This window comes from Drosophila melanogaster, chromosome 2L, assembly GCF_000001215.4.
Source record: "Drosophila melanogaster chromosome 2L".
NCBI lineage: Eukaryota > Metazoa > Arthropoda > Insecta > Diptera > Drosophilidae > Drosophila > Drosophila melanogaster.
Genome location: NT_033779.5, coordinates 2,242,233 through 2,262,313, shown reverse-complemented (window position 1 = coordinate 2,262,313; position 20,081 = coordinate 2,242,233). Strand labels below are relative to the sequence as shown.

At 43.1% G+C, this 20,081-nt stretch overlaps 5 protein-coding genes and 3 long non-coding RNA genes across 12 annotated transcripts; 5 read left to right on the top strand and 3 right to left on the bottom strand.

Annotated features, from left to right (window-relative positions):
- Positions 1-2,583: 2,583 nt before the first annotated feature.
- Positions 2,584-2,918, top strand: lncRNA:CR44788 (long non-coding RNA:CR44788). Its single transcript, NR_124029.1, has one exon. It is a non-coding gene; the product is annotated as a long non-coding RNA:CR44788 (long non-coding RNA).
- A 1,395-nt stretch (positions 2,919-4,313) lies between these two features.
- Positions 4,314-4,679, top strand: lncRNA:CR44787 (long non-coding RNA:CR44787). Its single transcript, NR_124028.1, has one exon. It is a non-coding gene; the product is annotated as a long non-coding RNA:CR44787 (long non-coding RNA).
- A 2,584-nt stretch (positions 4,680-7,263) lies between these two features.
- Send1 (Spermathecal endopeptidase 1) lies at positions 7,264-8,138 on the top strand. The gene has a single exon (NM_134818.3). The coding sequence runs from the start codon at positions 7,274-7,276 to the stop codon at positions 8,039-8,041; it is 768 nt and encodes a 255-aa protein (NP_608662.1). The 5' UTR covers positions 7,264-7,273; the 3' UTR covers positions 8,042-8,138.
- Positions 8,139-8,461: 323 nt separating this feature from the next.
- CG17234 (uncharacterized protein) lies at positions 8,462-9,269 on the bottom strand. Its single transcript, NM_164470.2, has one exon. It carries the CDS (start codon positions 9,233-9,235, stop codon positions 8,480-8,482), a length of 756 nt encoding a protein of 251 aa, NP_722785.1. The 5' UTR covers positions 9,236-9,269; the 3' UTR covers positions 8,462-8,479.
- Positions 9,270-9,972: 703 nt separating this feature from the next.
- CG17239 (uncharacterized protein) lies at positions 9,973-10,804 on the top strand. 2 transcript variants are annotated; one of them, NM_001272991.1, is made up of 1 exon: positions 9,973-10,804. In NM_001272991.1, exon 1 carries the CDS (start codon positions 9,984-9,986, stop codon positions 10,728-10,730), a length of 747 nt encoding a protein of 248 aa, NP_001259920.1. In that variant the 5' UTR covers positions 9,973-9,983; the 3' UTR covers positions 10,731-10,804. The 2 variants fall into 2 exon arrangements, with proteins under 2 accessions (NP_001259920.1, NP_722784.1); NM_164469.2 differs by having other exon boundaries at positions 9,973-10,742.
- Positions 10,805-11,038: 234 nt separating this feature from the next.
- Ser12 (Serine protease 12) lies at positions 11,039-11,883 on the top strand. Its single transcript, NM_078732.2, has one exon. The coding sequence runs from the start codon at positions 11,044-11,046 to the stop codon at positions 11,779-11,781; it is 738 nt and encodes a 245-aa protein (NP_523456.1). The 5' UTR covers positions 11,039-11,043; the 3' UTR covers positions 11,782-11,883.
- A 3,047-nt stretch (positions 11,884-14,930) lies between these two features.
- Positions 14,931-17,084, bottom strand: lncRNA:CR42859 (long non-coding RNA:CR42859). Of its 3 annotated transcripts, none has more exons than NR_073697.1 (2): positions 16,820-17,084; positions 14,931-16,769 (listed from the first exon to the last, which is right to left on the bottom strand). It is a non-coding gene; the product is annotated as a long non-coding RNA:CR42859 (long non-coding RNA). The 3 variants fall into 3 exon arrangements; NR_047876.1 differs by having other exon boundaries at positions 16,107-16,763; NR_037729.2 differs by having other exon boundaries at positions 16,413-16,769.
- Positions 17,040-19,936, bottom strand: CG4267 (uncharacterized protein). Of its 2 annotated transcripts, none has more exons than NM_001272990.1 (3): positions 19,723-19,936; positions 19,369-19,621; positions 17,040-18,754 (listed from the first exon to the last, which is right to left on the bottom strand). In NM_001272990.1, exons 1-3 carry the CDS (start codon positions 19,790-19,792, stop codon positions 17,953-17,955), a joined length of 1,125 nt encoding a protein of 374 aa, NP_001259919.1. In that variant the 5' UTR covers positions 19,793-19,936; the 3' UTR covers positions 17,040-17,952. The 2 variants fall into 2 exon arrangements, with proteins under 2 accessions (NP_001259919.1, NP_608661.1); NM_134817.3 differs by having other exon boundaries at positions 17,900-18,754.
- Between the last annotated feature and the right edge of the window lie 145 nt (positions 19,937-20,081).

The following is a 20,081-nucleotide window of genomic DNA, read 5'->3' as shown; positions in this document are numbered from 1 at the left end:
TTCCATGGCCTCTGTCAGAAACGCGATGCACAGTCGCGTCATCCGCACAATGCACAATTCACAATTTCGGTGCCATCGGAGTTGGAAAATGTGTGGTTGGGTGGTTGGGTGGCTGGGGGATTGGGTGGTTCAGTGGCTGGGTGGCCAAATTGTTTGGGTTGTAAGCTGGCCACAGTCAAAGCGTAAAACGCAAAGCGCACACGTTACTTTTCTGTCGATTTAATTAATTTCGCAAATTTGGTTTCGTTTATTTATGCATTGCTGGTCGAGTGGAGGGTACAGTGCGCGCCATACGCAAAATAAATACACTCGCACTCTTATTTCGAGCATGCGGGCATTATATACATAGATGGTATCTGATATATCGTATCTGGTATCTGGGCAAACAGGCTCGCATTTCCATCAACCACACGGCATCCGGAGCCGGATGCACTCGGTTGCACATACGGATACTGCCTTTAATTCCGATTCCCATTGATTCGAATTGGTCATGTTTTGGCATAGGGTAAGTACCGCACAAAAAATGAATGCACAATTTAAAAAGTTCATTCTGAATTTGAAGCCAAACAATCTCAACTGCAGCCAATAAATGTATTCTTGTATTCCAGCAGATTTCATTGGTAGCATGCGTATTCCAATGTCGTTAAGCTTAAGTATTCCCAACGATTTCAAATGTTATAAGCTTCACATTCCACACCTTTTAGTATCACTTACTCTTTAAATCCATTAACAAAGTGCCAAAGGTTAATGAATAGCTTTTCCGCTTTTCCACTTACCGCCCACCTGGAATTCAATTAGTCGGATGCCATTCCAGTTGCCTTTGACCCTCGGTAATGTCAATTAGCGATAAAATGCAACAGAACAGAAATAAGTCACTGAAAAATCGAGCAAACAAAGCTCAACGAGAACTCCTTGAATCCTTGATCCCCGCGAAGGGCAGTCAAATGGAAATTTTCCATCTAAACGACATAAAATTTGCTACCAAATCGGTTTATGGCAAAGCGAAAAGTTTTTTTTTCGAACATCTCCGCCGCCCTACCAAAATTGTTTTTGGGCCAGGATTGCTATCGAGCGACTTAAAACTACAACAACGAACAATTTTGGGTTCGTTTCTGCGAACCACATTCTCATGCACGACTTTTTGGCGGAAAAATTTTTTGGAAATTGCATTTGCATGTGTGCGCCGGCAAAGTCTGGCTGGCAGTCATATTTTGCGCCTTTCGGCCATAAAAGCTAAAATGTTTGCGGCCCAAAGGAAGGCAGCGGGAGGAGGAGCAGGACGAAAAAGTGGATTACTAACGGTGGCCGCCGTCGCCAAACTTCAGGACTCTGCCACTCAGCTGCGTGCTACTTTGAGCCACCACTACACTTGGGAGATTTATTGTAGGTTTTAATATAAAATACGTATATAAATAGATTGGCATTTTATTAGGAAATTAAACTCATATTTAACCCATTTAAAATGAGCTGTAATAGAAGAAACTGAACGCACACACTCGCACCATTTTTCGCAGTGTAATAAAGCTCGATTGGTCTCCCTCTGATCCCCTGCAATCCGCTGTCACTGTGCCTCCATCCTTTTCGGCTGAATCCTGGGCACCGAGCACCTGTCTGCGATTTCTGAGCGCCTGTTCGGAATGCCACCTCCTCCGCAGGGGGAAGTGGAGGGGCTCCAAGGACTGGATGTTGAAAGGGGCGCCGCATCGAAATGCCCCCCCTTTGTCTATTCAATTGAGCGAGTTACAGTGGCACGGAGATCGCCTTTCCTCCGGCTAAATGGCGCTGTTTCGCCTTTTTTATTGGCTTTGCCTTTTGATGCAATGAACTTGGCTAAAAGCTATCGCGTCAATCGGTGGTGCAAATTTTCCGCCAGCGAGCAAAGTGGATGTGAAAAGTGCGTCGTATGTGGCGACGGATGGAACCAGATGAATGGCACCGGATTTAAGCACTATATGCTCGGGATTTTTTCATCAGCTGGAAATGTGGATTAAAAGTGGCCCATACACACATAGTGAACAAATAATAATAAGCCTTAATCTCGTAATACTCATGACGGCTGTCCAAAAATTACATCGTTTTTTTAACCGAACTTCGAACCTTTTGAAAGGCCATCATTGGCAAAGGCAGCTGCCAGTTTTTATTGAGCTCATCAAATGGTTATAATTCAATTTTTCCAATCGAGGAAATCGCAGCACGAATCGCTGTTCGCGTACGTTTAAATAAATGGCGATGGCCATAAGCACCGCGGACACGCCCTCGCCGCCCCCAAAATCCCAGCAATTTTCACAGTTTCCATGGGATGCCAACTCCCGAAACGAGTGAAACAATCGTCCATTTTCAAGTTGGGCCATAAATCATTGTGGCATTGCATTTGGTTGCATTGAAAGTTTCCATTTTCCATTTTCCCTTTGCCTTTTGCGTTTTCCATTTAGTTAGCAGCGAAAGAGTGAGGCGGGTTTTTTGAATTCAGTTGACATTGCCACATTAATCATACGCACATGCAGCCAGTTCGAAATGTTTCTTTAAAAGCCCAAGAAAATTGCTGACGTTTATTAAAACAATAAACAAATCATGTTGTTGCGTTGCCCGAAAAGAAGGAAATAAGACAGAGGAAAATGGAAAATGCAGCTAGGGACACATAAGCATGTGGCACACGTACAATGCATAAATATTTTAATTCTACCAAAATTTGCTGATAGTTTTATGGACTTGCCAACGAGACATGTCCCGAGCACTGAGGATCTGACCAAAAAATGCATTTCCATTTTTATTTATTTGCCTCAGCTGTTGACTGGCAAATAATTTATGTGCCTGCCTTGCATTTCAATTTATTTCACAATTTCCTTCTAGAATGGCAAAAACTGTGGACTTGGAATATGGATTCAAAGCTTAGTTTTGCGCAGATGAGAAGTTAAGTTATGAGGTGAGTCAGGGGTCCTAGGTGAATAAGTGATATCTAATGGTTTTCGTTAAGCTTTTGATGCGATCAAAGTGGTTTTCTTTGGTAATTGAATGGAGGAGAAATCTGAGAGATGATTAGATTATTCAATTCATGCCATCGGGACATGGCTCCTTTTGTGCACGACTCACCTGACAAGCTGACTGACTTCTTCCCTAACTAATTTGTCAAAACCTGAAAGTTCACAAAGAAACTGTCAAAGAAATGCAAGGACTTGGCGAAGCATAAAATTTCAACAAACATATGTAAATATTTGTTTACTCTGGCAAATAGTTGTGTTCCCCTCGAGAGCGAAAGCAGAGTCCTGTCCCTTGCATCCTCCATGTTTTCGCCCCCTTTCAACTTTGTCTGGTTGAAAAGAAGGACCCGGCAAAATTTCGATTACCCACTTCAACCCACTTGCTCGTGTACTCTTTCTCCAGGCTTTCCCCCTGCTTTTCCTTCGCTTTTCCTCTGCTGTTTACCGATTCTCGTTGCACTTTCCCAAGTGCGCTCCATTGGGATGCAATTAAATACTCCGCATGAGCGGACAAATAACAGTAGCTACGACTTTGAACCTTCCCACACCCCGGTATCCTGGCAACCTTGAGGGGAAGGTATCGTAAAAATGCCGAAACCCAGGGAAAACAATATTTGTATTGGCTCGCTTTGTGAGCTGCTCGGTTCTTCTGTTTGTCATTTCGAGATTCTCCCATTGCACATTGCCACAGTTTGCCAGCGTTTAATTAAAAAAGCCAATGGTTGCACCGCACAGATATTACAGGCCATCGAATTCTACACAATTTCCTCGCTTCTCCTTTTGCTATTTTATTGCCACCTGAACTTTTGTTAACCATAAACATGCTAAATGCTAAAGAAGAATCTTATTACTGGCGTTAAAGGCCGGGCTATTATTCAAATTTAAAGGTTTTTCCTGTGGAAAACAGTGACAAATGCCGCGAGTAAATTTCCCATGCTTAATGCTGCGAGATTTTGCATCTGGTGGGTTTTCCGAATGTCCTGGCAAGGAGCGCAGCTGTTGATTCGCTGCGTTGACGTATTTTAATTTATAATGCAATCACTGGCTGAAATCGGCTCGTATTGGAATTCAGGACATCCCCGAAGGGGCGAAGCGTTTGCATCTCCATTTTGCTTAACGCCCCGTGGTAACCCTCCTGTCTCTGAGTGTATGTGTGCTGTTGGAATGCACTGAAAGAAAGCTCAGCAATTGGAAGATCATCTAAGAATATTTCTACTCTAATAGCTTAATAAAAATTGGGAATATTGCAACACACATATGCAATATGAATTTATATCATTTCCTCTTATATTCTAGGTACCCAACACTAATGGCTTTCTTTTCATATTTCTCTCAGTGTAGCGGCACGCGTGTTGTGTCACCGTGTGTCGCCTTTTCCCCGACGCTGTGATTTGGATTCCCTATTTCTCTGCGTGTGTTTGCCCTCGTGAGATTCACAACGTGACAGCGCACAAGTCCAAAAGTGGTAATGCGAATGGGGATACCAAGGATACGAAGGATACGCCGATGTTGGGGCGAAGATCCTTTGGGTTGACCCACGGGGCCTACACCTGGGAAGCACAATGACTTCGACGACGACAGCGACACGTGCCAAGGACACTGATTTATATGTTTTCCATTTTTGTTTTATTAGCGGCCTCGCATCCATCCCCCCTCGGCACAACCCGCCCGACTTTTCCCCGGGAAAACGTGCATGGAATTAATGAGGACACGCCGCTATCTCATTCCAGCAGCTGCAACCCGAGCACCACGGGCATTTTTGTCCGCCACTTTAAAGCGGTCTGCTGAATGGGCAAATTAAAATGAGCATGAAATAATCATAAATTGCGCATTGGCGCATTAAAATTTGCATCGCTTAAAGTCAAGCCTCCATTTGCCAGACGATTGAGTGGGGATAAGCTGAGTGGGAAGTGGGGCCAGACGGTGGATTTCCCGACAGCTCTGGGCGCCACCGTCAAAGTGTCAAAGGGGGTGGTGCTGTGGTGGTAAAAGGTAAAGCGGAAGCTGGCAGCTATGGCGCCGGAAATGGCTGCATATATCCTGCGAATAGGAAGCCATCGCTATCGCCAACGCTGGCAATAGTTTTGCGGTGCTTTGGTCGCAGTTGCATTTGTATTTTACGATATGAATAGATCGCAGATTGCTGGGCTGCCGGGAAAAGGGCTATTATGGGGATTGTGGAGGCTGTTCCGCCAAACTATTTCACAAGGATTTAATCTATAGGATGTTAGGGTTACTTGAACACTAGAAAGATGAATATTGCTTACTTAACTGAAATATTTTTTAAGTTTTACTACCAAACTGAATGTGAAAGAGTCCTCTTGTGTTGTTTGGAACACTCCTGACATTCAGGACTTCCCCATTCCCACAGCTTCTTTATCAACCAGCCACCAGATTTCATTCGCTGGCCAAGCGGCGAACAAAGCCAGAAAACCGCGGCGAGATTTTCATTTCAATTTGCTGCCAAAAATGCCCACAGATTTCGACGAGGGTTTTCCATGGAAAGCGGAAAATGGCCAGTGGGGTGGTGGTGAGCAGCAGACACGCAGTCGTTTGGTCGCTCGTTCGCCAATTTAGTTTTAACGGTGCAGCTGCTGCTTGTGTTATCATTCAATTGCCGCCTGCACTGAAATTTTGCATACCAGGTACAAGGATTAGAGATGCTGGCTTAAACGGGTAAATTCAAACTATGCCTGGTAAATATTCTATGCTATACATAAAGAGAGCTAGATTCAGAAGTAACTTAAAGATATCTTATATAAATTAATTTTAGTTAGTTAGCGTATATGACTGCACTGCATATGAATAACCATCTGAGAAAACCAGATATGCAATGCTTCAAGAACGACTGATTTTCCGAGTGCATCCGATTAGTATCCATAACCATGAGTAATGACCACTCCCGCTAGTAACTCCCATCTGCAGCTAAGTCGAGGATTTTGGCCGAATTCCGGTCGGGCTTAATTGGGCGAGTGCAATGCTCACTTGGAGCGAGGCACTTGACTTGCCGGCCGAACAGCAGCCTTCGATGGAACGCCTGGCAAAATTAGCTTAAGTTACCCCCGGCGCAGTCGTATCTGCTCCCCATTTCCCTGACCCCGCCCAACTCCCCCATTACCATTGTCACCTCGACCCAACAGGCGATAGTTGTTGACAAGGATAACGGCCCGTTGGGTATTTTGACCAAGCGCCAAGTGCATGACTATCTGATTGCATTCTATGTGAATTTTGGCCGGAAAAGCGTTTAAAACATCGAACTGCGTGGTGGAAACGTGCTCGGAATTTAAGCTGCACTGCGAGAAAATGGTTTCAAATGTTTAGAAACGCAATATCCTACAATTTGAGCCTAGACTGTGATATTTTTGGATTTTTCCAGTGCCTCTGAACCAAAATAGAATCCTTGGTTTAATTCAATAAAATGTTAAAACAAACTTGTTTCTGCGGCCACATCGCTTATGAGTCAGCGTTTTAAATTGCTTTTGTTCGCTGCCTGAAGCTCCATGTCCGCGGGCCACTTTCAGCTATGCTGCTCAAAAGTCTGGAAAGTAATTCTATTAAAAATATCAAAAAAAAAAAGTAATAGCCACGCTCGGCCAGAAGAACTAACTACATAAACTAATGCGTGGAGTGGGCGGGGTTACGAACTCGATAGCATTTTAGCTGGATAAACAAATTTCTTTGGCGGGCGAATATGAATTTCCATTAATTTGATGGATGCTCCGGGCGCCAAGAAGTGGATGAAATGTGTGATGGCACTTCGAGTACAACACCATGCACCCCACGGGGCGTATGATTAATGCAATTTCCTGTTGCCGACAGGCAAGTCAGTGTCAGCGGAAGCACAATGCATTTATTAATGAATAACAAATCAATTCAATTCAAGATATCAATATTATACCGAATTTCCTTGGATACGGGTTGAAATAGCAAAATTGTAAATTAAATGCTTAAATGGGCTGTGAGCGCCCAGTTGCTGCGGAAAATCATAATTGAATTTGATCAATTATGGTTTTCCACTCTCATATACTCAGTTAGCTATATAGAAAAATACCTTTCAGGGTCTTATGTAATAGAAGGCACAACTATAATTAACACAAGCTTTTATCTCGTAATTTTAAGTGCAATATTCGTTATCAGCGAATAGCTAGTCCTTATTCTACCTAATCTAAAATTCATTTGCTTAGTAGAAATAGTAATCAGTTTTTGTATAACCTCCAGACCAAAAATGTATAAAAGCTGTGCACTTCTTGTGGTAATGAGCAAGTTCTTCCAAAGCACCAAGAACCGAGCTCACAATGTTTTCCAAGTGCTTTCATTTGCTTTTGGCAGTACATTTGCTGATTTCTCCGGTGGTACCTGTCCTTTTGGAGCCATCTGAACGCATCATCGGCGGAAGCAGCATGGACATCACTGATGTTCCGTGGCAGGTGTCCTTACAGTACTACGGCGAACATTTTTGCGGCGGATCCATCTACAGTAAAACCATAATTATAACAGCTGCCCACTGTATTAAAGAAGGTGAACGCTCAATTCGAGCAGGATCCTCGCTGCATGATAGCGGAGGAGTTGTGGTGGGAGTGGAAGCATATATCATTCACCCACAATTTGATAAACATAACATGGAGAACGACGTGGCTGTCCTCAAACTGAGCAGTCCTTTAAGTTTTTCCGATTCCATACAAACAATTCCCTTGGCCGAGACGGATCCTCCCACGTCGTCTTCGGCGCTAGCCACTGGCTGGGGACGTGGAAATTTTTTAATTCGACCACGACAACTTCAGGGAGTTGAAATCCTTATTCGGCCGCTGATCGTGTGTAAATTGAAATATGGCAACGGTGTGTTCAATGAGGACATCTGCGCGGGAAGAATGGGAAAAGGCGGCTGTTATGGAGATTCCGGTGGACCCTTGGTCTTCAACGGCCAGCTAGTGGGGATCACATCGAGAACGGGAAACATTGTTTGCTTGGGATCTTCTCTGTACGCTAGTGTGGCGCGTTATCGTAACTGGATCCTTAGTGCCATCGATGTATTGCATTTTCAAGCACCCGCTACAAATGTGTAATTTACGACATTCCAACTTAACGTTCGCAGCAACAATTACTGTTGTTCATAAATCAAGTTTTATAAAATAAATACATTGAATAATTTTACAAAACTACACTTTTTACGTTCTTTCTATTACAACAACACTGATGTGGCAGTATAGAATCTGAAACTGCCCTCCAATTACTTTTTTATATATACCATTTTTGTGAGTATACATATCTTATTAACGATTCGAAATGGTTAATAAATAAAGATAAGACACAAACATTTAAAAATCAAATATATAATGATAAATAATAACTAGATGTAATAATTTATTAGATGTGATTAAAGTAAAACTAAAAAAAATCGTATATTAATATAATTTGCAAGCTAAAAGTCTAAACACACTTATAGTTTTGCTTTATTTATATTTATTTATTTATTTATCTCGTTTCGCTGACATACGACCATTTTACTGAATTGAGGCAATAGCATTTAAGATCCATTCACGGAAATAAGGAACACTGACGAAGAATGCACTGGATACGCAACCTTTTCGACCCCAGGAGACAACACCCACAAGTTGTTTGTTGACCACCAATGGTCCTCCAGAGTCGCCATGACAAGCGGTTCTTCCATAAGTGCCTGCGCATAGTAGTGAAGGATCAAAGAGTCTGCAGGAGAAAATGCTTTTGATGTGCAGGGCTAATCCTTGAAGATGTGTTGGGTATAAATTCGTCGAATCGTTTAAGATATAAGACACTCCCCAGCCAGAGACGAGGGCAATCGATCTAGGATAAGGATTCGTCTTAGCCAAAGGAATGGGTTGAACTTTGCTTGTGAACTCAAGTGGCGTACTTAACCTCACGATTGCGATGTCGTTTATATTAAGATCAAACGCATATTCTTCGTGGATTATTAAAGCGGCCACATCGACAAGAGTTCCATTGGAATCTGTTAGGGCGGATCCTGCGCGAACTTGATATCCTTGGTCATCTAGCCGATTGCCTTCCTCATCAAAAAAACAATGGGCCGCAGTAACGATGATATTTTCGCTGTAAATGGAGCCGCCGCACACATGGTCGCCAAAATATTGCAAAGACACCTGCCAGGGAACCTGTTCGATTCCAATGGGTTCTCCGCCGATGATACGTTGTTCCCATCGGTTTACTTGTCCTGCGGACAGGAAGTCTAGCGCCAGGAGCAGCAGGAAGCTTTCGATGAACATATCGACCAGATTGGATGATTCTTTGGGTTGCAGTGGCTTTACCTCCAAAATAACAAGTCTTTTATATGCTTCAGATAGTAGTATTCTATTTCGGCTATCTAATTGGAATGCTGCTGCAACTAAATTTAAAATAGTAATTAAAATAGTTCTTGAAGTTTTTGAAAAACACTCCATTCGCTAAATATAGACATCATATATACATAATTTAGTTCCTTTTTGGTTTAAAAATATCAAATTACTTTTCTGTAAATATGCATGCAGAAGCCATACCATTACTGGAAGTTACTAATTAGAAAAGTTTGGAATTTGGTCTGTTCTGAATTTAAAAAAAAATGTGTTGTGAAAAATTCAATATTTTAACAGATTTTTTTATTATATTAAAAAAATTGCACAGGGAATGGAATGCCTTATTAAGACGGCCAGATATCTAAGCCGATGCTTACTTTTCCACTCCTGTTTATTTTCAGAGATATTTTGTCATTTCGTACCTAAAATTCCTTTCTATTTTAAGGACCTAAAATAAATAAGAAATACAAGAAAGTATTAGCCATATTTTTTCACTTAGCGCGTGTCATACATTTAGATATTCATGTAATCGATTTATTTTAGTGTCAGTTGCTCACAATATCCATTAACATTCCTCTACTACAATACCACAAGTACGAAATTCCCCATTCCACCGAGGTATACCTATAAAAAAAGATCCAAACCTTTGGTGGAATCACTCGTAACTTCACCACTAGTTGAAATGTTTGTGCAGTGGATTTTCCTGGCCTTCAGCGTCACCGTGGTTTCCTCTAATTGGATTCCGGAACGAATCGTGGGAGGCGACTTGATAACCATTCTATCAGTTCCCTGGCAGGCTTCCATTCTTAGGCTTGGACGGTTTCACTGCGGTGCAGCCATCTACAGTGAAGACATCGTCATAACGGCAGCCCACTGCCTCACCGACCGCGAGACCGAGTTCCTCTCAGTGAGAGTCGGCTCATCGTTCACATTCTTCGGTGGTCAGGTGGTGAGGGTATCCAGTGTTCTGTTACACGAGGAATACGACCAGTCCTGGTCCAACGACATAGCCGTGATGAGGCTTCAGTCCAAGCTCCGGCTGGGAAGTGCAGTCAGTGTCATTCCCTTGGCCGATACTCCCCCGGCCAGTGGATCACCTGCCACCGTTTCTGGATGGGGAGCCATTGGTTTTAAGAAGAATTACCCCATGTCCATACTGTCCGCTTCGGTGGACATTGTGGACCAGGATCAGTGTCGTAGGTCGTACGGAAGAAAAATCACCAAGGACATGATCTGTGCGGCCGCTCCAGGAAAGGATGCCTGCTCCGGCGATTCGGGAGGTCCTCTGGTCTCCGGTAACAAGCTCGTTGGGATCGTGTCCTTTGGCAAGGAGTGCGCTCATCCCGAATATCCTGGAGTCTACGCTAACGTGGCTGAGCTGAAGCCCTGGATTTTGGGCGCTATCGAAAGAATAACTAAATCTGAATAAATTAATTTACTTAACTGTACGGGGATTTTACAACATATTTAAGCCATGTGCAGATCCTTGTTTTCCTGGACTTCAAAGAAATTTAGGTTCAAAGAATTTTAATGATTTATTGAGCACGTGCCTAGCTGTAGTGGAATTTCTTATTTTTAACTACTGATATTCATTCTGCTATTGGTTTCTGCTATGTGTGGGCTTCGTAAAATGTTCATTAAAATTCTTTTCTTAATTATTTCTTCCAAGTGGGCTATTCGGAACCCTTTAAAAGCGGGACTAGCCCGGATCGAAGTCATTCTCAGCATTAGTCGCGTTCGCAATGCTCCTCCACTGGCTTGTTCTGGTCGCCAGCGTCACCCTGATCTCGGCAGGATCTTCTCCGGAGCGAATAGTGGGTGGCCACCCTGTGCTTATTTCAGAAGTTCCTTGGCAGGCGGCTCTCATGTATTCGGAAAAATACATTTGCGGTGCAGTTATCTACAGTGACAAGATCATTATAACAGCAGCCCACTGTGTTGAAAGACCCTTCGATACACTGTATTCCGTCAGAGTTGGATCCGTATGGAAAAACTTGGGTGGACAGCACGCCAGGGTTGCTGTAATTCGGAAGCATGAAGACTACGTATCTTCCACCATTTTGTTCAACGATATAGCCGTAATTAGACTGGTGGACACTCTAATTTTCAATGCCGAAGTAAGACCTATCCAACTGGCCGATAGTGCACCCGCAGCTGGAACTGAAGCTTCGGTTTCTGGTTGGGGAGAAATCGGAATCCTCTGGCTACAACCTACATCTCTATTGAAAACCTCAGTGAAAATACTAGACCCGAATGTTTGTAAGCGGTCCTATCAGTACATCACCAAAACTATGATTTGCGCCGCCGCTCTCTTAAAAGATTCCTGTCATGGAGACTCCGGCGGACCTCTCGTCTCCGGTGGCCAACTAGTTGGCATTGTCTCCTACGGCATTGGATGCGCCAATCCGTTCTTTCCCGGAGTCTACGCCAATGTGGCTGAGCTGAAACCTTGGATCTTAAATGCTATTGAACAGCTTTAAGTATAAGCATACGATTCAAGACAACTACTTAACTATTTAGCATTTGTAAAAATACTTATGACATTTATATTGACATCTTAATAGATACATTTTAAAGCATTTAAATTGAAGGCATAGTGAAAATTCCTTTATTTAATATCATCTTTGTATGCACTGCACTTCCTTCCTTTCGATCCCCAAGAAGACCGTTGTATTCTCCCCCTTTTCAAGGATTGCCTGCAAGTTAATATCCTCGCCGAGTTTGGGGCAAGAAAAAGCGATTTCCGAGTCATTGGGCAATGCAAACTATGCAGTATAATCGCATGATATATGCCTAATCTCTGCTGCAAGCCCCACATCGCCGGGAAAATGGAAAACGGAGCCCGGGGAAAATACCCAGCCGCTAAGCCAGAGAGGAAGTTGCCTCTGGAGAGTCAATTCCAGCGATTAAATTAAGAATGCATAACTTGCAGGGTTAACAATGTTGCCAGGCGCTGGCTGGAGTGCAAAGAGTCGGGGTATCGGAGGAAGGACCTCTGGAACAGGGCGCAATTGCCTTGACAGGAGCACGAACCGAGTCCCTGATTTTTATTTGCCATTCTCTTTGCAGCCATTTCTCGGCTCTTTCGCGGGAGAAAGAAAAAGGAAAGTGGGCAGTTGTGCAACTTCTGCTACTTATCTGCTTTTTTCAATGTGCGATTTGTTTGCTGCAGCCACTTCCATTAAGACACTGGAAGAAAAACTAAAGAAATCTCTTTTAAGCCTACATTTTCAGTGAATGTCGGCTTCATCTATTTGAACTACTTAAAATGTGATTATTATACGCTTTCCATATATTTCCACAAATTCTTTCACCACATATACTACATATTTTCCTCAGTGTACGCTTCCTGACCTCAGCGCCATTTTCCTCCGCCCTCTCTTCGCTCGCATCGAGAACGTCGTGTCGGAGGCGTCCTGTTTCTGGTTCCCCTTCCTGTTTGCTTATTTGTTTGCACTCCTGGACATGGAACGTGCCCGGTCGGGCCTTTTATAAACATCTTGTATAACTGGCGGGCAGTTTCCCTCAGCAGCTGCCCACTTTCACTCGGCTTTCTCCAAGCTTTCCCTGTATTTGTTTTTAATACAATTTCTTTTCTGCTGCGCTCTGCTTTGAGTTCGGCAAATAGTTTTCATAAATGTTGTGCTCATGGTATAATGGAGGAGTACGGCGGAGGACACAGAGGTCTGTGGTGGCCATTTCGTTTAATTTGTTCACTCGCGCGACTGCAGAAAACAAAAGCCAACCCACCAGCTGAGGCCAGGACAAGTTTCCATTAAAGTGGAAGATTCCCACACCTTTTTGTTTTCCCATTTTTCAGCTGGGTTTATGCGGAGAAGATTGTGATATCTCTCAGAAGTCAAAGGGAGGAAGATCGAGAACAAGACATTCAAATAATCAAAGTGCCTAAAGGTATGACTAAATTATAAATTAAATTAAGTTCTTTTGAAAGCACTTCTGATTTCAAACTCCTGCTCTACACTCATATATTAAATACACTTTCGACCATACTCCGCATAAGTGTGAGCCAAAAAAAATGCCAGACATATAATTGAATTAATCCAAACTCTTGTTTTACCTTTTTTTTAGCTACCTCGTTTGTTTACTCCGCTCACAGAATCCCAAACAGTGCTAAAAAAAAAAAAAGTTAGCACACATGCACTATTAGCTTACGACAGCATATTTGCAAACGTGTACGTTAACTTTTTCGACCACCAGACATTAAGCACACACATACTTACAAAACAGCGAAAAAAAAGGGTTAAGTCCAAGCAACAACAAATACATAGATGGCTCCCAGCTGCATTTATGGGCGTTGGGCGTTTGGATGGAAAGGGGCGGGGCAAAAGGGCAGCATGTGTCTTTATTGCCGGCTTTTAAATGTTAACAAAGTGCGTACTTTGTTGTGTGCTTAACTGGCATTAAGAGCGACTAAAGCCACACACACACACACGAAGACCACAATCATTAACTTGTATTTTCATACGGAGTGCAGACCATAAAGAAAGAAACGCATTTTTAACAAACCCCGTTTAGTTACCAACTCTACATAAAAAGCACTAGATTGGAATTAACTTTGCATACTTTTAATTCATAAATAAACACCACATATAGCCTTCATATATAAATATATTTAGTTTTTATGAATATTTGTGTTTGTAAATTATTAAGTGCTATTGATATGGCCATTGTATTCTTGCAAGCCTATGAAATTAATGAATAGTCGAGCAGATGTCAAATGGTTTCTAATACTCATTTATTAGTTTCGAGCAATGTATGTATGTTAGCACTTGGCAAACGAAACCAAAGCCAAAATCTTTCGGTTGCCACTGAATTGAACTGAACTGAACTGAGATTGAGAACAATTTCTGGCAAGAAAACCGCACGACACACTCGACCTGTCACTCGACAAACACACACTGTTGCCCCCCTCCTCCAGCGTCTCAAGGATTCCCTCCCTTATGCAGGACCTCACTCGCAGGACTCGCATCTGACATGGCCATATATCGTATATTATGCATGCAATGCCAGGCAATGGCCAGAAGAATATTCAAAGCATTTAGCAACTCATTGTCCCTTTCGCCAGCAAAACAACTACGGCAAAGCACAAGACGATGGAGACGGGCAAAAATGTATTCATGGAGCCCCAAATTGTATAATTTAAGTTTGCACATAAAATCACACCGCAAACTTGGAAAAAGGCCCGAAAAGTAGGAGCCGCAGCAACAACAGCACTCAAGTGAACTGACATAGATACGGTCATGTGAATGGGGCTCCATGTGCCATACAATATATGTACATATATGTATAAGGCTGAGTTCCTTCCATTCTGGGATGGAGCCAGTGGTCTTGTATGAAAATCATTCTATATAATAGCTTAATATAATATTCAGCAAGGTTAGGAATAAATCCTTTATTAATTATTTTTAGAAATAAATTCAAAATTATACATTTTATAAGCTAGAAATTTTCACAAGACCTAGAAGTTAACATTCTAGATACCAGCGAGTTTCCCCAAGCGTTTTCCCACATTTCCTATGACCTTTTCCCGTGACTTGAAGATGGCCGTCTCTATTACACAGTTGAGCACACAGAAGTGCCGGATTTCCCAACCACTCCACCCGCACACACATCAAATTTGAATATTTTAAAGAGGAAAACGGACGCAGGACTCAGGACACGCCGACAGAGGGCACAAAGCACAAAACTTGTGTGCCATAAAAACGCTATAAAATTGCACAAATGGCATCGGCGACATGGAGATTCAGAGATATAGAGGGGGGTTATATCTGTAAGTAAAACTTTCGGCCCGATATCTGCTGACCTAAGTGCGTGTGCACATGAACTTAAGCGAGTGTTGTGTGTGGACTGGGTGTCCTGCAGGTCCTTGTGCTGCTCGGATTTCAAGCAATGTAAGTCATTGTCATCGCCTTCGTATCGGACTCATTTGCCAGGACATCTCGGCTGGCGTCCTTTTGCAGCCCTTTGCCATCCGCAAAATGAAACCTGATTTCGCTTTAATTTTTCCTCTCTGTCTCTTTGGCTTTTTTGGGTTTTCCGGGGTGACAATCTCAACACCCAACACATCGGCAAAGTTATGGCACTCCGAGGCTTTCACACGGTCCATTTCAGGGCGACAAATTGGTGTTCAGGCTGTCAACGCAAAAGGGTTTGTCCTCGAAGTGCTCAGCTCCTGAATTTTACGGTGAATTTTTGAGGCTCCAATGCGCATCCCTTGGACATCAGTTAGTTGGGGCTTCTTACTTACAATGAACTTGGGAGACATTCTGTGGGCCGCCTTAATTAGAATGCCATAATGGAACTGCCGGCTACCACACACTGGGCTCATAAATAATTTATGCGCCATGAAAACGAATGTGCAAATTTAAATAATCAAATTCAGGGGCAAATATTGTGCCCTCGGGGATTCACACACAATCATCAATCGAAAGAAACCACTTCGGGCCAAATCGAAATCGGGCTGCCAACTATTTGGGCAAAAGGTAAAAAGGATAAATGATTTTGCATAAAATTTAAGTGAATCCATTTTCCACCTGAGATTCAACCGAGCTGTCCTTTCGTCCGGAACCTCAAAGGATTTCTTCTTCCATTTGGCTTTGCCGTCAATCTGTCACTTTAGGATAACAATTACGATAAGTGAGTTTGGATATTTATTAAGCCAATCAACAGATTATGCCAAACTTTAATTGTCTCGGCTTGTCAACTTTGTGAGCTTGTCCGGAGATGTCTTTGTGTTTCGGAAATATGTGAGAAATTTAATACTTTTGGTATTGTGTTTCGTTTTCCGACTTTAGTAGGTAAGCTTTTGAAGGGATTGAATCTCTTTAAGTGAAAATATTTGCATATTTCCAGGTGCTTTTCATATGCATTCAAATTCCCTCCGAAACCGTAAGATATTTTAATAACCAGCTCTTGCGATCAAACTACCACCCAGGCATTCGAAAACTTTCGTAGTTAGACTGGATTAAATTAAGAGCGAAAACTTGTGAGTACAAATACCGTGTTTTTCCCCCGCCGCCCAACTTTCGACCCGAATGCACCGCCACAACTCTCTAACTGCTCCCCGGGCTAAACCTCAAACTCAGCACCCTCAACAACGACAACTTTAATTAAGTGAAAATTATGATGCTGTCAGGAAAAGAAGGAGACGGCAGGCATCAGCACATTGGGCGGGTGGGCATTTGCAGGCGAGTGGGTGGCCGCTGGTCACACGTGGCGTATGAATAATGTAGAATCTCAACTAATTAAGCCAAGTAAATGCATTAGCAACAACCCGTCGCAGCCTCTTGTCCAATATGTGCAATTTTGCACAGCTTTTCGGCGCTCCAAAAGCAGCAGCAACAATTTGGGTAACATATTGTTTGTTTTAATTAAAAATTCTTTTCCAAATATGCAGCGAATCAGGGCGAAAAACAGTGTGCAGAAGGCAGTCTAAAGTATCCTGTAACTAAAACGTTTCATCAAGATTTGGCGTCGAAAATTGGCATCTCTGCTCACCTTTTAAGTCCTGGCCCAGAGATCAATATCTGGAATATCCATTTCGGGTTTGGTGACCAATGCCATAACCAATGGAGCTTGAGGCACCGGCAATGCTCCTGTAGAAGCCAAAAGACTAAAAACGGCAAGACCCAGTATGAATGACAGCTTCATTTTGTTTACTTTACTAAATTTTCAAGCCTCTTCAAAAAGATTTGTATTCCGATCTGACATAAAGTTTAATGGTAACGCGATGAATCAATAATATAAGTAACTATCGTAGTAGTCGTATTCCGAATCATCATAGTAGTACGATCCTTCCTCTGATTCCTCACTTGATTCGGAGCTCTCATCTTCGGAGGAATCTTCAGATGACTCATCTTCGGTGGAATCTTCAGATGACTCATCTTCGGTGGAATCTTCAGATGTCACGTCACTTTCCGTGGTGGTGGTTGTTTCGGTGAATGCCTTAGAAGTCTCAGATGCTTCACTAGTTTCCGCCGACGAAGATGAAGGTACTGTGGTCACCTCAAATACCTTTTCGCTGGAGCTTTCAGTCAATGGTGATAGTTGCTGGCTGGAACTTTCAGGTGCTTCACTAGTTTCCTCAGATGATGATGATGATGGTGAAGTTAGTGTGGGCACGTCAGAAGTCACAGTGGATGGTTCACTGGTTGCCTCTGTGGACATTGATGACTTGGAAGCAACACTTTCTTTGGTCAAAACATTGGACAATCGAAATCCAACTTGATTTTGGGAAATTTGCGAGTTTATTTTAGGTCTGGCAGCTGCGAAGGCCAGGAAAGCTATAAAGTAAAAGCAAACACGTTGAGCGCGGAACATTTTCGGTTGAATATTGTGGAAAGAGTGGATAAGCCTTCCGTGCCTCGTGAGGTTTATATACCTATCTTGAAGTTTAGGTTACTAATAGTTATTCCCAGCTGACTTACACACTCGCTAGATGGTTTTTCTTTGTGAATAGTTCGCCATAAAACTTAATTGGCTCACGTTGTTGCGAGATAAGAAGTAACTTAAAAAAATGTTTCTAGAAATAGGTGTACTATTTATAATAAATTCTCTATAAAAGAAAAATAACCAATTATAAATACCAAACTTCTATTTCATCAACAAATGTACACATATTAACTAATATCCTACTCTTCCGTGGAGTTCTCAATATCATCTTCCCGTGGAGGCGGTTCCGTTTGCCACCTGTGGCCCATGGCATAGGGTGGCTTTGAGTAGGTTTTCACATAGAAAGTTCCGTTCTTGGGGATTGAGGGCTCCCCGCCCATCCGGAACTCTCCATCGCTCATTAGGAGCAGCCAGGTGCCATCATCGTGACGCTCGCAGCGCGGTCCCCAAAATCCCGCCGGACTCGTCAGCGACTCTATGAAGTAGTCATGGGATCTCTTATGAGAACAGCCATAGACATAGCATTTCTTCTGATTCTTCCCATAGTTGGGATAGAAGGTGGCGTGTCCCACGGGCTGCTCGAAGCCAAAGCTAACGCTGGTTTGAATGGACTCCACATAGGAGGCGTCACTAGCATCGATTCGGTACTCGTCGCTCTTCTCCCGGAACTGTGGACCCGCCGGATCCAGAGCGTATATGGTGTTGAATCGATATGGCATTATCTGCTTGCCAGCACTGCCGGCGATCTGCGCTCCCAGAGAGTGTCCAATGACGTATACGTCGTCGTAGTGCATGTTCGCCTCCTGGTTCAGATAGCGCACCAGTTCCGCCAGCAGGGCTCCCATGTCCTCCACCGTCTTGGCCACCTCGTAGTAGTTTACGTTCGTGGAAGTCTTGCTCCAGTCACATACGATCACATTGAAGTCCTCGTAGGGGGCGGGCTCTCCGTTGGGTCCCGGATCGGTCAGGCTGAGGTATGCGTTCTTAACCTTCCTTATATGCGAACCTTTGCTCTGACTCATCCAGCCATGAATGACTATCCTAAAAATAAGCAGTCAGGAAAGTCAATATAATATATCAATGTATACTAAACTAATAGCAATTCCCTTTAAAATAAACATATTTCAATTCATTTATGTATATATGATATCAACTTCGCCTGATATCTTATCTTTTAATGCAAAATTGGTGTATTGCTTGGCGTATTTGGTGTAAATTTGTGCAATTACTATCTGTTAGCTATTATAATGAATTAACTTGTAATTAGCAATAAATCAATTGTCAGGCCAATGGCAATGACTCAATGGCGATAATTCAAACGAAAGCTCAACCAAAAAATGTAAATATATAAAGCAGAGAAACCTGTTTTCGTGTTAGTCGCGAAATATAAAAAATAAATTATTTGGTGAGAGAATCTAGCAAATATTTGTTTTGGTTCTATTCATTAGATTGGTGCTTTGCTCTCACATTAATTTCTGGGGCTTAGTGGTAGTATGAATACTAAATACACTGTCAATTGTTGCGAGCTGAAAGGTTTGTACAGCTTTTAGCCATTATCTCACCGTTCAGTGTAATGAATTGATTGTGGCACACTCACTTCGCTGCAAAGTTCCCCATTCGATCGGGGCTTTAATCTTCCCGGAAATCCCCCTTACCTTGTTTGATGACGTGCATCGAAGCCCGAGTTCCTCAGGTTTTCCACATCGCCCACGAACAGTTCCCTTCCGCAGTCCGCGAAGTCCCGCTTGAAGAGTATGAACTGCATTTTGCCCCTCGAACTCGTGAAGGGTATGAGGTGCTTGAAGAACTTCTTCCAGAACGAGGGATCCACCCCCAAGGTCTTCTTCTTCACCAGCGTGTAGTTGCAGGTGGCATTGGGATCGAGTTCGGTTTTCTCCGAGCTGCTGGCTAGTTAAAGACGATATAGCAAGCAAACCAAAAATATATCAATCAAATGAATTTCTACACAGATCTGTGATAAGACCTTGAAATGTGTGAATATTACCCACCAAATACGATGGCCGCAAATGCCAAAAGCACCGCACTCATGATGCTAATCCGTCCCAGCTGCGAGATCATGGCTGTTCCAAGATATCTCCCTCGGGGCTTCTGACCGATCGAGTGTAGTGCGTCCGATGACCGATCTCCACCGTTATAAATTTCGAACGCCGGCGGAATAAGCCGCAGATCTGACCGGTCGACTGGTGCGTGCGCAACCAACTGACACAGCTCTCCGCCAATCTCTCGATGGTCGAGCGTTGCGAGCTCCACTTTCCGAATCGGAGCGGAGAGCGCGGCGACCCCAAGTCTACGCTCAGTGGGTTACTCACTCCAGTGATAACTGATCATCGCAGCTCGCTCACTCTCT